The 17,887-nt window shown below is 48.0% G+C and overlaps 1 protein-coding gene across 4 annotated transcripts in view; it reads left to right on the top strand.

Annotated features, from left to right (window-relative positions):
- Window positions 1-7,991: 7,991 nt before the first annotated feature.
- Window positions 7,992-17,887, top strand: part of EMID1 (EMI domain containing 1) — a 543,734-nt gene continuing 533,838 nt past the window's right edge. For all 4 annotated transcript variants that reach the window (XM_078667173.1, XM_078667172.1, XM_078667170.1 and 1 more), the window contains exon 1: window positions 7,992-8,720. In XM_078667173.1, the coding sequence (XP_078523299.1) occupies window positions 8,554-8,720 (167 nt within the window). In that variant the 5' untranslated portion in view covers window positions 7,992-8,553. The remainder of the gene's footprint in view (window positions 8,721-17,887) is intronic.

The raw sequence follows: 17,887 nt of genomic DNA on the forward strand, positions 1-17,887 counted from the left end.
GACCATCTGCCATACACCGAAGGAAGCGCAGGAGTTCATTAAACGTCTTAACCAGCGGCGACAGGACCAGAGACGCGCCGAACAACACCAAGACTCAGACTGAACAATATCAGACTGGATTCCAGAAATATACGGCAACATCGAGAGGTGATGGTGCGACTGCGACCTGCCTGGGTAATGACACTACACACAATGTACTGAGCTGTGTTGCCCGTGTCTAGCGGAAACCCTAGAGGCTGTGATTAACCTGCTGACAAGGTAACTGGGTTGAACTGTGTGAACGGTAGAGTGACATGGGACACAACTGAAAGTTGCAAATATAGAGGGACTATGTGCAATGTGGCCCCCAGTGTGGACTGCCGTCCCTGAACTCATGCTCTCTCATAGTAGCTATGGGATACTCAGTGGCCTGGTGAGAGGTTGTATAGCTGACAAAAGACCTAGACTACACTACTCTCACTGCTGATATGGACCTATTTTGGGTAGTACCAGAGATTGGGCACGTTGCTATAGATCAGTAGTGAGAAGTGCATATGGTACTATTGGTAAACGGACACTGTGTAACCTGTGAACAGACTGCTGTAATAGCCCTGGTTATGGATGTTATTAGCCGAAATGCAGGTACATTAGGATGTAATTGATAACCTGGCCACATCCACCCATGTTGGATGCTGATGTGTGACCTAGATAGACCCCCCAACAGGGTGTTCCCCTACCAAAGTTACGACTTGTTATTTTCCTTGTTTAGGGTATGTCTTTGGCATGATTGGGTTGCCAAAGTGGGAGGGGGGTGCATGGGAAGTTCTGAGGGAGTTACTAATAGTACACTGCATTTGAGAAGCACTGCCGAACTCCAACATAGGTGTTCTCACGAATTTACTGCAATCTCGTCATTATCTGCGCTAACAAGGGGTCCTAAAAGGTACAATATGGGGCACGGACATATCAAGATATGTACGAAATGACCAGCAGGACACAATCAGATAAACTAACATTTATGACATGGAATGTACTGGGTCTTAAGAACCCGAAGAAAATCCGACAAGTATTCGCCTATTTCACTAGACTACATGTCGATATAGCATTCGTACAGGAAACGCATATAGATCCTCACACACCAAATTGTATAGGCCTATGATGGGCGGAATCTGTCCATGGAGCTGCCTACTCCTCATACTCACGTGGGGTACTCATACTAATTCGAAAAGGGCTGCAATTTAAAGTAGATCAGTTTCAAACAGATAAGGTGGGGCGCTATGTGATGGTTGCAGGATCATTGAGGGGGCAGAGACTTAACCTACTTAACATTTATGCCCCAAATACAGATGACCCTGAATTCTTTCATACCCTCTGGCAAACCATAGATGAGTTCCCTGACGTACCGCTGATATGGGGCGGTGACTTTAATGTTGCACTTAACGAACAGGTTGATAGATCCACAACATCAACAGAACCACACAAACGTGCACTGGCACAACTACACGACATCATGCAAGAAAACTGCCTACATGATATCTGGAGACTGAGACACCCCACACAATTAGAAGCCACGCATACCACCGCGGCATATGGTAGTTGGTCTAGAATAGATTATTGGTTGGGCTTGGCGGAGGTGTCATTATGGGTGGAAGAGGTGTCACATCAGACCCGTACCCTCTCTGACCATAACCCGGTGCTGCTCAAGATCAAGCTCCCACATTATGTACCCCCTCCCTTTAGTTGGAGATTCAACGGTAGAGCGTTACTAGATCCGTTGTACTCGGACACTCTAAGGAAAGCAATAGTAGAATTCTTCGAAATAAATGCACCTACCACAGACGACCCTGGACTCCTCTGGGAGGCGTTTAAAGCTACTATTAGGGGAGTCTGTATAAGCACTCAAGTGGGTATTCTACAAGACTTGTGTCAGCAACTAGAACGCCGTGAGGGTAGGATTCATGAGCTTGAAAAGGAATACACCCAAACGCAAAACCCCACACTTTTAGGACAAATTAGAGCTGAAATAACGGAATATCAAAAGAGTACGGAGGACGAATTGAAATATGTCTCTAAACGCCAGATAGCGAGGAGCTATGGTGAGGGAGGTAGGCCAGGGGCACTATTAGCAGCCAAAATATGTTCTAAGAGACCGCCACCGGTGATTCAAGTGGTGTGTGATGATGAGGGTGCCCCGCAAAGTACTCTGCAGGGTATCTTAAAGGCATTATGTACCCCCTCCCTTTAGTTGGAGATTCAACGGTAGAGCGTTACTAGATCTGTTGTACTCGGACACTCTAAGGAAAGCAATAGTAGAATTCTTCGAAATAAATGCACCTTCCACAGACGACCCTGGACTCCTCTGGGAGGCGTTTAAAGCTACTATTAGGGGAGTCTGTATAAGCACTCAAGTGGGTATTCTACGAGACTTGCGTCAGCAACTAGAGCGCCGTGAGGGTAGGATTCGTGAGCTTGAAAAGGAAAACACCCAAACGCAAAACCCCACACTTTTAGGACAAATTAGAGCTGAAATATCGGAATATCAAAAGAGTGCGGAGGACGAACTGAAATATGTCTCTAAACGCCAGATAGCGAGGAGCTATGGTGAGGGAGGTAGGCCAGGGGCACTATTAGCAGCCAAAATATGTTCCAAGAGACCGCCACCGGTGATTCAAGTGGTGTGTGATGATGAGGGTGCCCCACAAAGTACTCCGCAGGGTATCTTAAAGGCATTTATACAAACTTATGGGGCTTTGTACGCGAAAGAGACCACAGCCACAGCTGCCGAGATAGATCAATATTGTGACGATGTAGCGCTTGCCTGGCTCTCAGACGCACAGAGAGCTTATCTCTCCTTACCTGTTATGGTTGAGGGGGTAACTGAGGTTATGAAAGCACTCCCTAATGGTAAGGCCCCCGGACCGGACGGGTACACTGGGGAATTCTATAAAACGTATGCAGATTTGCTAGCCCCTCACATAGTAGCTATGCTCGCAGATGCGCATGAAAAAATTATGTTGCCACAGACATTGCGAGAAGCGATTATTCTGGCCCTTCTGAAAACCTGATAAAGATCCGGAAAGTTGTGAATCTAATAGGCCATTGTCATTGATGAATGTGGATACCAAAATACTATCATCACTATTGGCTAACAGGCTTAAATATCTAATGACAAAGTTGGTCCTACCTGGCCAATCTAGTTTCATACCCACACGCTCTACATTCCATAACACTAGAACCCTGTTTGCTTTAGCACACTACCTGACACCCCAGACCAAAGCAGCTGCAGTAGTGTTAGATGCTGCTAAAGCTTTTGACACCATAGCTTGGACATATCTGCACACAATACTGCGGAGAATTGGGTTCCCGACGCTGTTCCTGCAATGGATCAAGTTACTGTACACAGCTCCCACTGCCCGTATACGGATTAATGGTTACATTTCAGAGATAATCCCCATCGCTCGTGGCACGCGACAAGGGAGCACATTGTCCCCCTTGCTCTTTGCCATAGCTCTAGAGCCTCTGGCCTGTAAACTAAGGCAGGGACACCATTACTCGGCGTTGCAATTTCCGCAGCGGCCCCTTCACATATCGTTGTATGCTGATGATATGTTGTTATATGTTCGAGACCCAGAAGTAAATTTAAATCCCCTACTGAGGGAATATGTTACATTTGGAAGGCAGTCGAGGCTCAGGATTAATTGGAATAAATCAGTGATACTACCTTTAACGGACAGCACACATAGCTTTCCCACCGACTTCCCACTAGCGTGGCAGACGGACCCTGAACGCTACTTAGGGGTCTGGTTTTATAGAGACCCTGAAGTGGTCATTCGCACAAACTACGGCAGAGTGGTCTCGGCGCTGGAGGACAAGATAGAACGGCGGATCCAGCTTCCCTTATCACTCACCGACAGACTGGCTATTGTTAAAATGGTAGTCCTGCCCAAACTGCTATATCTCTTCAACAACATCCCTATTACACCATCAGCAGTAGTATTTCGCAGAATAAATACAATGACATTAAAACTAATTTGGGCAGGCAAATCGGCTCGGATTGACCTACAATCACTAACACTACCGTATTCGAGGGGTGGGTTTAAGGCACCTGACTTATATTTGTATTATTTATGTGCTCAAGCCCAATATGCGCATTATTGGTACTATAATGTCCCATATCTTCCACATGTGGCAATAGAAGAAGGCGACGCGTTACCAGTCCCACTGGATGCAATTATAACTCACAAAAGGGCTCCACTGCACAAACAAGATATAAACACGATTGATACTACGAATACAGCATGGAGGCGGATAGGCCAAAAGACTAATAAACTGCCACTTTATTCTCCAGAACTGCCACTTCACGTCCATCCAGACATCTCAGTAACACAAGAGAAGGTGTGAATGGAGCTACTTCAACGGGTGGGCATCGCCAAATTAGGAGATTTATTTCAAGAAGGGATGTTCAAGACACTAGAAGATTTCAATTATGTGCAAAATCAAACACCACTGTTTAAATTTACATATTTCAGATTGCAGAGGGCGATAAAGACACTATATCCGACACACCCTGCTGAACCACCAGCGCTACTTACCTTGCAATTGCTCCTCACATCGCCTGCATCCAAACACTTGGTTTCTAGATTATATACAACACTACAGGCCGGGATAGGGGCAACGACGGTTAAAGCATTACAGAAGTGGAACAAATGTCTAACTGACCCACTAACAGAGGAGGAATGGTCTACAGCCAGCACAATAATGGGTTTACTGACACCAAATGATAACTTGAGACTGAGTCACGTAAAATATTTACATCAAACCTATCATACTCCAGCTCGATTGCACGGATTCGGTCTTCGTCAGGACTCTCGGTGCCAACGATGTGGGTCTGAGGGAGCAGTTTTTATCCATCTCGCATGGTATTGTAAAGGGGTAGCGAACTTCTGGGCGAAGGTGGTGTGTATGTTGGGAGACATGGTGGGCTCTCCCATAAATAGCACAATACGGGCATGTTTATTGGGAATATTGCCGGGAGTTCGTGCGATGAAACTGATGTTTTGTGTAATAGCACTGCTCATGGCAAAACTCAGTGTCTCGATTGGGTAGGGCAGTAAACAGAGTCCTAAGGTAAAATGTTGGATCCAAGACATGATATATTGCAAAGACACCCTGCTGACATACGAAGAAGAACAGCCTATACGATCACGCCCTCGGAACTATTGGAATTTCTTAATCGAATACCTAAATGACCCTGATGTACAGCTGTAATGTGCCCTGATTGTAGTAATGCATATATTTTTGGGTTTACAAATGTATATGCTCTGTTGGTCTAGGAGTGCTGTAATGCAGTGATTTTATGAGATGTTACGCCACTCAGACGTGGCGCGATTTGTTATGTATCACTTTTTGAAATGCCAATAAAAAAAACATAAATTGTATTTTTCAGACTCCATCCACCCTCTGTAGCTAAGGAACACTCTAATTCATTGTTCTCTGACTGGGTATAAATCATAAACTCATCGCTGCATGAGGTTTCGCTCTTCCCGAGTCTCTTAAGAATGGCCATGATGGCCCTCTTCTTAACAAAACGAATGCTATATGAAAGTGCTTGACAAGTACAGACAGATCAGTGGCACCGCTTTCCTCTCCAAGAACCTAGAAAGATATGTTATGAACCACACTAAAGACTGTTCCAGTAACAGTTGCCTCTTAGATTTCCAGTCTGGTTTCCAACCTGTCCACAGCATTGAAACTTCCATCCTCAAAATTGCAGATGACACTTGCTGTATCTTTGATGAAGGAAACTCCTGCCTCCTGTTACTTATCGACCTATCCTTCCTATGATACTGTAGACCACAAAAAAACTACTCAAAATCCTAAGTGACAGGATGGGTTTTTAAAGAACAGTAAACAACTGGTTCATGTTCTACTAAACAAATCACAATGCATCAAAATGATGAATTCTTTTTTCAATACCCTTTAAAATCCCTCAAGGTTTATCCTCGCCCCCTTACTCTTCAATCTCTATGCGGAGCTACTTGGTGATATCTGAACAAAATAAGATGTCTATCTCCTCCCTACCACATACAAAACGCTATTTAAGCCTTGACCTCCACTCTATACGAAATTCAAACCTGCTTGACTAATATGAAGCTAACGTTGAACCCAAGAAAGGCCATGATGTATTTATAAACCAGAGGGGCCTTACACCTAAATTAATTACCTCAGCAAAATCCATTGATTACCCTTGGAAAACTACTCCGCCTTCACGTCAAATATGGCCATGAAAACCCCAAATGCAGTTAAACTTCTCTGCGGTTTTAGGTCCTTCTTTCCAAAATAAGGCATGAAGTTTGCCATGCATGTCTTAGTCCTTTCACCACTAAATTATGGTAATGCTTTTCTTACTGTCCCAGCTAAATACCGCTTACCTCCTCTGAAGGTGGTCCTGTACGCAACCACCTGCCTAGTTTTAATATAAAAAGCTTTTAGCTTATTCCACCTGTCCTTACATCCACTTGTTGGCTTACCATGGAATAGCACTCATCCTCTAAGAATGCATACATTACCTACAAGGTGATCAGCCTGAACAACCCATAATGTGTCACAAAAACTCCAAATCTGTGTCAGAAAGGCCTCCACCTCAGTCTTTTGCTGTAAACATGCCAAAGACAGAATGGTCTCTAGTTACAAATCAGGCAGGCCTTTCCAATCTCCTGCTTCAGGCGGCGCCTGAACAGCACTTTAAAGACCTTACAAGAGCTGCACCTAGGACCTAAGTGCATGGTGAATGCATCTATTGGAAGAGGTGTAGCGCAGGGGCCAGGGTGGCTGACTCCGGAACACGGGCTCACGGTTTGTTCCCCGGTGCCAGGGGCAGGTTAGCCCAGCACCATGTAACTCTGGGCAATAGCTTGTTTAACCCCTCCCCTGCAGGGCTAATTCCCATGCTGTGCTGGGGGGAGGGGGGCACGCGCAGCGCCGCGGTGCTCATGACGAGCTCGGCGGCTCTGTGCTCATGACGAGCTGAGCTCGTCATGACCACGCCCGTTCCAATGGAACGCCCAGCACAGCAGGGGAATTATCCTCGCGTGGGCACGGCGCAACGGTCATGAGCACAGCGCGACCGTGCCTCATGACGAGCTCAGCTCGTCATCAGCACAGAACGGGCTAATCTTGCCGACGGCCCCCAGTGCCTTGACACCCTTGGGTAAATGTTTAAGCTTTACAAATACTGGTATTATTATTATTATTATTACCAGTATTCCTATAATGGAAATACTGGCTGCAGATGACGTGGATTGTCTTATCTTCCACTTGTGGTTTCTACCACTGTTAAATGTTGTGATACGCTCTCACACTATGTGCCTAGGGTCTTGACATGGTTGTAAGCCAGAATAATGAGTACACAAATATATTGACTACCACAGGTAAGTATCGATGTACTGTCCACGTAAGTAGTCTATACTTAATCGCATATTCTCACCTAGAACATAGATTCCATTTGTGCAGCAGGTGGAGTGGCACGGGGCACACTTTATCCTGCTTTTGCTGTATTTTATTATTCAAACAGCAGCCCGTTGCCCCATTTCCTTCCTTGCACAAGAGCCCATGACAGACTGGATTAGCCACTGTATTTACCTTCACAATAAAGTCGACATTCTGTCTGCACTGTTTTTGTAGGGTGGAGTGTAAAGCATGGTATTCTGGTGGGATGTCATCTAGATAAAGGTAAATGTACCTTTATGAAAAACTCAATAAAATACTTTGAAATGAAAGAAAATGCAGCAATTCCCTTACACACCGTGTGATATTGGACCAATCGTGTGTGTACTTGAGTTTGGAAGTGTGGGTGGTGGGAGAGGGGAGGGCTCCCTCCTCTACAGTTTTATGAATAAAACGAGTCACCAATGAGAAGTAAAAGAGGGGGAGTGGAGACAGGGGAGGGGGTGCTGCCTGCTGCCGGGGCAGACTGCGAACATTAAATCAAGCACTGTCCCACACAGGGATCGGAGTGGTGGGGGCAGCCGAGGGACGGGCGACCGGCTCCTTTCAAGAAAGCCTGGGATTGTTTGGGTTCCTTAATCCAGCGCAGGATTGAAAAGAGGGGAAAAGGGGGCCGTCCCGGGATCCGTCTAATCACCTCCCTGCTGCCAGAGTCCCCTCGGCCAGGAGGGAGCAGCGGTAACAGCTTCCAGAGGAAGCCGGCTCCAGACAAGGGAGGAAGGCAGACGGCACCGGCCCGTGCGGGAGGGAGCCAGGGACCCGGTGCGGGAGACTAAAAGCACCCCAGCCCCTCCTCGAGTCCACCTTGTCTGAAGCAAGTGTGCGCCCTATATATATATATACACTGTGCTAAAAAGTTACCTCACGACCCCAGCCCACCCGGCGTGCGCTCCAAGCAGGCAGGGGCTCTGCCTTCCTCGTTTGTGGAGGGGTGAGCTTGAACTGTGAGTTGTCTGAGAGCTGGAGACCTCTCTTCTTGTCGCCTGAGGAGGGTCACTTGGGGAGTCCCATTCTGCCTCTTCGGGGGCGGTGGTGACCCCTGCCTGGAGGCCGGGACAGCCTTCCAGCATGAGGACTTACCCGCCGGGCAGCTGGGGCTGGCTGCTGCTGCGATGCTTGGTCTGCCTTTGCCCCCTGCTGCAAGAGGTGACCCCCACCTGGAGCCCGGGGCTGCAGTACAAGCACGCGCCCGGGGGGCCCCCGCCTGGGAAGGAGCACCTCGCCTCCAGCAGAAGGTGAGGACTCGCGCCTTCGCGCCCCTGCGCTGACCTGTCACTTCCGATGTGTGCACGCGCTGCGCATCTGCACGCCGAGGCGCGAGACTTCACACGCAGAGCGCCGCGGGGGCTGACGGGGGAGAGGGACAGGCGCGGAGGTAGAGCAGGTCACTTCAGAACGGAGTGCACACTGACCGTAGTGCAGAGGAACCCAGAAAATAGTGCACACCGACGCTGAGCGTAGCGCAGACGACCACAGAAAATAGTGCACACGGACACTAGAATAGCGCAGCAGGGCTAGAAAATAGTGCACATCGACACTGAAGGTAGTGCAGACTAGCTAGAAAATAGTGCACACCGACACCGAGGGTAGTGCAGACGAGCTAGAAAATAGTGCACATCGACACTGAAGGTAGTGCAGACTAGCTAGAAAATAGTGCACACCGACACCGAGGGTAGTGCAGACGAGCTAGAAAATAGTGCACCACACTGAGCGTAGTGAAGAGGCACTCAGAAAATAGTGCACACCGACGCTGAGCGCGCAGACGACCACAGAAAATAGTGGACACAGACACTGAGCGTAGTGCATACACAGAAAATAGTGCACACTGACACTGAGGGTGGCAGGCGAACTAGAAAATATGACACTGAGGGTGGCAGGCGAACTAGAACATAGTGCGCACCGAGACTTAGCATAGTGCAGCCCGGCTAGAAAATAGTGCACACCCACACTGAGGGTAGCAGCCGAGCTAGAATATAGTGCGCACCGACACTGAGCGTAGTGCATATGCAGAAAATAGTGCACACTGACACTGAGGGTGGCAGGCGAACTAGACGATAGTGAGCACCGACACTGAGCATAGTGCAGCCGTGCTAGAAAAAAGTGCACACTCACACTGAGGGCACTGCTGGCGAGCCCAGAAAATGGTGCTCACCAACACTGAGGGTAGCAGCCAAGCTACAAAATAGTGCGCACCGACACTGGGCATAGTGCAGCTGTGCTAGAAAATAGTGCACATTGACACTGAGCTTAGTGCTGACAAGTTCAGGAACTAGAGCACACGGCTACTGGGCACAGTGCAGGTAACGCAGGAAAATAATGCAGACCCGCACAAAGCATAGAGCAACCACTTCAGTAAACAGTGCACACCGACGCTGACCATGGTGCAGACAACTTCAGAAAATAATGCAGGCAGGCACTGAGTATTACGCAGGCAAGATCAGAAAATAGTGCAGACGGCCACTGGGCATAGTGCAGACACGTTCAGAAAACAGCGCAGACCGACGCTGAGAATACTACAGAATATAGTGCACACCACACCTGAGCATTGAAGGTACGGGTACGGACAAGTTAAGGACTTCTAGTGCAGACCGCCGCTGAGCAAGGAGCAGGCACTTTCAGAAACCACTGTAGACCGACACGGATAGTGCAGGCGAGTGAAGAAAATAGGGCGCGCTGTCACTGTATAGACGACAATATATGTTGGCTTGACTCGGGGCTGAGGGGAGCGCAGGCGGGACCCGATGGTAGTACAGCCCTGTTCATGAATAGTGCAGACAGGCACTAAGAATGGTGCACACAACTTCAGATAATAGTGCAGATAGGCAGTAAGCATAGTGCATACACGTTCAGATAATAGTGCAGATTGGCAATGAGCATGGTGCACACAAGTACAAAGTATAGTGCAGCAGTCCCGAGCACTGCGCGTAATGCAAAAGAGTTAAGAAAATAGTGCAAACAGTCGCTGAGTAATGGTGCGCAAATTGAGAAAAGTGTGCAGACCGGCTCTGAGCTCATTGCATACAAGTTCGGAAAATAGTGCAGATTGGAACTGAGCATGGTGCACACAAGTTCAGATTGTAGTGCAGACCGGCACTAGGCGTAGTGCTGAGGAGGTAAGAAAATAGGGCACCCAACCGCTGAACCGGATGCAGAGCAGCGGGGAGAATGGTACAGACCAACTGAAAGGGTGGGCTGTAGAGTAGTACAGATGCGCTCAAGGAATAACAGAGGGCGGCGCTAGAAGTGGCAATGGCTGACTCTGTAGTAGCAGAGATGTGTGTCCTGAGACTACAGTCCAGGACCAGCCGCGCACATAGAGTAGCAGGTAGAGCAGACCGAGGCACAGAATAGTGAACACTGAGAGCCGGGGCAGCCAGCGCAGCCCTGTCCTAAGGATAAGACAGAGTCGTGCGTGCCGACGGTCACGTTGGGAGCATAACCCCCGCACAGGGCCCACTCCAGAAACAGACATGTTACCAAAATCACAGCCAACACGAGTTGTAGTTTTTGTGGTCGTTATTGGCCGCAGTTTTTATTACCATTGTATACCAACACATTTTGTCCCCTGGGCATCCCTTTTATGGCCAGGGTCATAAATCATTATCAAGGCATATCATAAATCATACGTCCTACATCTTCTATATGTCATAAATCATAACTCATGCGTCCTACATCAACAGCATGTCATAAATCATTTAGCATGTCATAAATCATTTGTTGTTATGATAATTTGGACGTCATACATGATTAGCGCTGCCTGTCATAAATCATTTGTCATAAATCATACTGTTGGTCATAAATCATTCGGTCGGTCATAAGTAGTGAGTAGTGAGTAGTGCCCTGACCCTGGAAATGGTGCAGGCCAAGGCTCATAGTGGGAATAGTAATACCCCATGCTCACAGTAGGAAGAGTACAGAGCAGTGCTCTCCATAGTTGGAATAGTGCAGGTCAGTGCTCATAGGGAGAATAGTGCTACCCCGTGCTCACAGTAGGAAGAGTACAGAGCAGTGCTCTCCATAGTTGGAATAGTGCAGGTCAGTGCTCATAGGGAGAATAGTGCTACCCCGTGCTCACAGTAGGAAGAGTACAGAGCAGTGCTCACCATAGCTCCATAGTTGGAATAGTGCAGGCCAGTGCTTATAATGGGAATAGTGCTACCCCGTGCTCACAGTGGAAATAGTGCAGTTGAATGCTCACCATTGCCCCATAGTTGGAATAGTCCAGGCCAGTACTCACCATTGTCCCATAGTTGGAATAGTGCAGGCCACTACTCACCATTGCCCCATGGTTGGAATAGTGCAGGCCAGTACTCACCATTGCCCCATAGTTGGAATAGTGCAGGCCAGTAATCACCATTGCCCCATGGTTGGAAAAGTGCAGGCCAGTACTCACCATTGCCCCATAGTTGGAATAGTGCAGGCCAGTACTCACCAGTGCCCCATAGTTGGAATAGTGCAGGCCAGTACTCACATTGCCCCATAGTTGGAATAGTGCAGGCCAGTACTCACCATAGCCCCTTACCTGGAATAGTGCAGGCCAGTACTCACCATAGCCCCATAGTTGGAATAGTGCAGGCCAGTACTCACCATATCCCCATAGTTGGAATAGTGCAGACCAGTGCTCACCATAGTCTCATGAGGGAATAGTGCAGACCAGTGCTCACCACAGCCTCATGTGGGAATAGTGCAGACCACTGCTCATTATTGCCCCATAGTTGGAATAGTGCAGGTTAGTGCTTATAGTGGGAAGACCGTGCACCATTACTCATAGTTGAAAAAGTGCAGACGGGTGCTCATTGTTGCCCCATAGTTGGAATAGTGCAGACTACTGCTTATAGGGGGAATAGTGCAACCCCATGCTCAGAATTGAAAGAGTGCAAACCAGTGCTTATAGGGGGAATAGTGTGACACTGTGCTCACAATTGAAAGAGTGCAGAACACTGCTTATAGGGGAATAGTGCAACCCTGTGCTCACAATTGAAAGAGTGCAGACCAGTGCTTATAGGGGGAACAGTGAGACCCCATGCTTACAATTGAAAGAGTGCAGACCAGTGCTATAGGGTTAATCGTGCGACCTCATGCTCACAATGGAAAGAGAGCAGACCAGTGCTATAGGGTTAATAATGCGACCCTATGCTCAGAATTGAAAGAGTGCAGAACACTGCTTATAGGGGAATAGTGCGACCCCGTGCTCACAATGGAAAGAGCGCAGACCAGTGCTTATAGGGGGAATAGTGCAACCCTGTGCTCACAATTGAAAGAGTGCAGACCAGTGCTTATAGGGGGAACAGTGAGACCCCATGCTTACAATTGAAAGAGTGCAAACCAGTGCTTATAGGGGGAATAGTGCAACCCTATGCTCACAATTGGAAGAGTGCAGACCAGTGCTTATAGGGGGAACAGTGAGACCCCATGCTTACAATTGAAAGAGTGCAGACCAGTGCTTATAGGGTTAATAGTGCGACCTCATGCTCACAATGGAAAGAGTGCAGACCAGTGCTATAGGGTTAATAGTGCGACCTCATGCTCACAATGGAAAGAGTGCAGACCAGTGCTTACCATAGCCCCATGGTTGAAATAGCGCAGACCACTGCTTATAGTGAGAATAGTGCTACCCCGTGCTCACAGTGGAAATATTGCAGAGCAATGATCACCATAGCCCCATAGACGGAATAGGGAAGGCCAGTACTCATAGTGTAAAGAGTGCAGACCAGTGGTCACTGTAGCCCCATGGTTGAATAGTGTAGAACTAAGCTCGCCATAGCCTCATTGTGGGAATAGTGCAGACTGGTGCTCACCATTGCCACATGGTTGGAATAGTACAGACCAGTGCTTATAGTGGGAATAGTGCTACCCCGTGCTCACTGTAGAAAGAGTGAAGAGCAGTGATCACCATAGCCCCAGGGTTGTATTAGTGCAGACCTGTGCGCACCATAGCCCCATGGTTGAAATAGCGCAGACCAGTGCTCATTGTGGGAATACTGCTACTCTGTGTTCACAGTGGAAAAAGTGCAGAGCAGTTCTCACCATAGCCCCATGGTTGGAATCGTGCAGACATGTGTGCATCATAGCAGGGCCGGCGCTAGGCATGGGCAGCGTGGGCGGCTGCACAGGGCCTCGCGCTCAGCCCACCAGCTTGGGGCCACGCACTACTGATGTGTGCTGTTGTTTCCTTGGCGATCTATTTAAAAAAAAGGTGTCGCCTTGCAATTAAGGTCCATTGGAGGGGGCCCCCTCCCTGGGCCTCTCAGGGATGGTGTCTGTCTGGTGGCATCGGGGAGGGAGACGCTCCCTCAATTGCAAGGAGACCATTCACAGACACTGTGGGGGGCCCATTGTCCAGCATTTTGGCGCCCCCACAGTTTTAACTTTTAGACCACAATCAATTCTCACACCTATCAGGCTGAAGGTGTGAGAAATGCTTGTGGAGTAAAAGTTAAAACTGTGGGGGCGCAAAAATGCTGGACAATAGGCCCCCCACAGTGTCTCTGAATGGTCTCCTTGCAGGGGGCCACTTATCTAAATTAGAGGGGGCCTCGCACGCTGCCTTTTAGCCCAGGGCCACGCAAATCCTAGGACCGGCCCTGCATCATAGCCCCTTGGTTGGAATAGTGCAGACCTCTGTTCATAGTAGGAATAGTGCGACCCCGTGCTCACAGTGGAAAGAGTGCAGTCCAGTGCTCACCATAACCCCGTGGTTGGAATAGTGCAGACCTATGGGAGGAGTGCAGAGCAGAGTTCGTTGTGTGAATATTGCAGAACAGAGCTCGTAGTGATATCCTTGATCGACAGTGTTGATGCACGCGTGGAGTGTCGCAGGCGAGGAGTGGTGTAGACAGTAGATTATTCGAACAGAGGAAGTTCCCAATAATGATTGACGTATTTCATTCATTTTATTTGATTTCAGCGCACCGAGATTAGCAAAACTGCGCTGAGGTTGAAGCAGACAAGCACTGGATGCTTCCAATTTTTAAGTCCGGCCGGACAGAGCATATATTGTTTACCTTATGTGATCTACATAAAAAGAGCTTTAAAACGTACTACTGAGAGAGGCGTCCCAATGTTGCTTAACTACAGAGTTTGATACTGCAGAGGTTGTGTGCTTCCACTGAAAAAGAGTGCTGGTATTGCCTCGTGGAAAGCTTAGGTTTAACACAGCAGGACTGTGTTAGTTATGGTGACATGCCATTGATAAAGCTTGCTTGTTTGGAAAAGTTATGACAAAGGCAGTAGGCCTCAGAGTTTATTGTGAAAAGCAATACGTATTTTCTGGTGGTTTGTCCTACACCGTTTTAAGGCCTATATAAAGGTATTTTTATACAGGGAATCTCACAGATTAACATATCAGGCAAGGGTTTTGGTGTTGGGTACTCCCAGGGACAAACCTTCAGGGTAGAGGATTTGCACTTTGAGACTGCCTCTTATGCCAGATTAGAAAAGGCTGTATATTGTCTTGAAGACTGTAATTTTGTACGTTTATAATTTCATGACTACTGAGATAGGGCCTTTGACACTGCCCAAATGTTAATTCTCTTGAGTACAGATGTTGATTGGGCAGAAGTTGTGGCTTAGACTTAAAAAAAAGTGCTTGAATAGTAGTATAAATCTTTATTCGGTAAAATTGATCACCATAAAAGACAACAATATACATTTTAAAATACATTCCATCAAGATATACTAGCAACAACAAGGGTTGACCATAATTAAAATACGACTGAGCACTATCATAATTAATAAGACCATGGACACAAAAATACTCCAGGCACTCAGAATTAGCAGCTTCAAATAACTCCACTCTGGGTAGGTAGAGGCCTTGCAATCATTCCCAGAGATCTTGATCTAATAATCCAGGCACTACCTAAAAACTTTGCCACCCCGCATATCAATGGGGTAGATGATAGATCCGATGTAATCACTCGTAAAGCCGAGCGATGGCACCTCATCCCCAATTCTTTACATACTGGTTTCAACCAGTTTTTCCGCGCCACTTTATACGCGGGGCAGGCAAAAAGAAGATGGGCCACGGACTCTTTAGGGGCCACACAGCCAGGACAAGGTCGCAAGGGGCCGTCCTGGTTGGACCATTTTGAAGTAAATTCGTGTACCGGGAGGGTACCGTACCTTAATTTTAAAAAGAGGGCCCTGTCTAGAGGCTTGGTTATCAAGTCAAGGAAGGGTTCAAGTTTCCTTACACACTTACACTCCAGAAAAGACTCTGTAAGTGAACCCCCTGTTATACCACGTGATGCTTCGGCCTGAACCCAGTCCCAATATAGTTTCTTGATCACCATTTTGGGCGGGGGCGCTTGAGACTCCCAAATATCTCTCAAACCCAATTGTGAGACCAATAGCCTCAAATTTTTCAACCAGCCAATTTTACACCCAGAGTCTAGTAAAATTAGCTCGTCCAGTCCTTCAGCATATTTGGCCAACTCCTTAGTCCTTCTCAGGCGGACCCAAAAAAGCAATGGTCGCAGCCTCACTATATCCTTTAGGGCACGTCTACCAAGGTCTAACCGCAGGGGGATCAGCGGGGTGGAAACAGGGAGTGCCACCACATCTCTCAAAAACTTATTTTCTGCTAAGGATAGCTCATTAACATTGTCGAACCCCCATAATTCGGAGCCGTACAATGCAGCCGGGAGTATCTGGCCATCATAGATGGCCATTACCGGGGACACTGGTTTACTAATTGATGCCCGGTACTCTCGTAAGGTCACCCCCGACACTCTTTTGTGGCCCAATAGCATTTTCGCTAAGTGATCCTTCCAGGTCATTCGGCTATTTATCCGGACCCCTAAATAGTCGAATGCCTCGACCAACTCCAAGGGAGTCCCATTAAGCAGAAAATTGTTTTTAAAATTTTTGGCGGGTGAAAAGGCCATCAATTTGGTTTTGGTGGTGTTGATGGTTAGGCCTCTCTCTGTACAAAAGGAGGAGAAACGGTGCAGGAGTTTGTGCAGGCCTATCGGGGATTTAGCTATCAGTAAGGTATCATCAGCAAAGAGCAGGGTCTGAATCTTTTCCCCCGCCAGGGTTGGGGCATCCGTCTCCTCTCCTCTCAGATGGTCCACCACTCCATTCACAAACAAGGAGAAGAGAGTCGGAGCCATGACACACCCTTGACGGACTCCACTCCTCACAGGTACCCTATCTGTCAGTTGGCCCTGTGTACCCCATCTGATCCTGGCGTATGTCCCCTCGTGGAGTCTTACAATTAATCTTAAGAGTGAGCCAGGAAAGCCCATACTTTTCAGAATCTCCCACAGTTTAGCACGGGGGACCAGGTCGAAGGCCGTCTTGAGATCTATGAAGGCCATATATAGGCTCCCCTTCTTGATGGTAACTGCCTTCCAATAGATCCCAAACAGCCGAAAGACCTGGTCCATCGTGCCCACCCTTTGGCGAAATCCGGCCTGCAGATGAGAGAGAATGCCTTCCTCCTCCATCCAATCGCCCGCCCTGGCGATAATGACCCTGCCAACCACTTTCTGGATTATGTCTATCAGACTAATCGGTCTGTAGTTGGCAGGGTCATCTCTTGCCCCCTTCTTGTACACTGTGACCACCTCGGCACCCTTCCATGAATCTGGCACGGGGTGTCCCTTTACTAACAAATTCATTATGGTGGCTATCAAATTTGCCCAGGCTAGGGGTTCAGCAATCAAGAGGTCCCCAGGGATCCCATCCGGCCCAGCTGCCTTTTTGGGCGTCAAATGTTTAATTGCTGCCACTACTTCGGAGGCCATAAATATGCACTCCGTCTCCCCGCCAGGATCCCTTCCCTCCCCCCAAGCAACCAAAGGGCCAGATGTATCTTCACTGCCGCCATACAGAGATGAGAAATGATTGAACCATTGCAGGCTGGTTATATGGGTTGCTAAAGGCTGGGTTTTACCCTGCCTAGCTCTATTGATTAAATCCCAAAATAACGTCGAGTCCCTCCTGCTGACGGCGTCTGTTATTTCCCTCCAGTGCTCCTCCTCCCAGTCGCGCTTTGCCAGTGCAATTGCTCTCAAGTACTCCCTCCTGGCCGCTCTAACCAGAGTAGGATTCCTTGAGAGCAAGGCAACTGACAAACTTTTCCTCTTCCCCCTGCAGTCCGCTGAATACCATGGGTTGCTGGATATGGGGGGAGTCCTATTTAATCTGGGGGTTTTCCCTTAAGAGGTGAAATAAAGACTCACTTGATCAATCGTGCCTTTATATGCAGAATCTAATTGTGAAGAAAGGCACGGAGGACTAGCAACCACCCGATCCATTGCCTCCAAGTCCCTGTACAGGGCTTCGATGGTAAATTTAATGGTCTCTAGTTGGTCTGCATTTAACTGAGCCTTGTCCCACTTCAATCTACGATTGTTTTCGTAGGGGATGATCTCTTTGGTTAATTTCAACGGTGCAC

Source organism: Lissotriton helveticus, chromosome 11, assembly GCF_964261635.1.
Source record: "Lissotriton helveticus chromosome 11, aLisHel1.1, whole genome shotgun sequence".
NCBI lineage: Eukaryota > Metazoa > Chordata > Amphibia > Caudata > Salamandridae > Lissotriton > Lissotriton helveticus.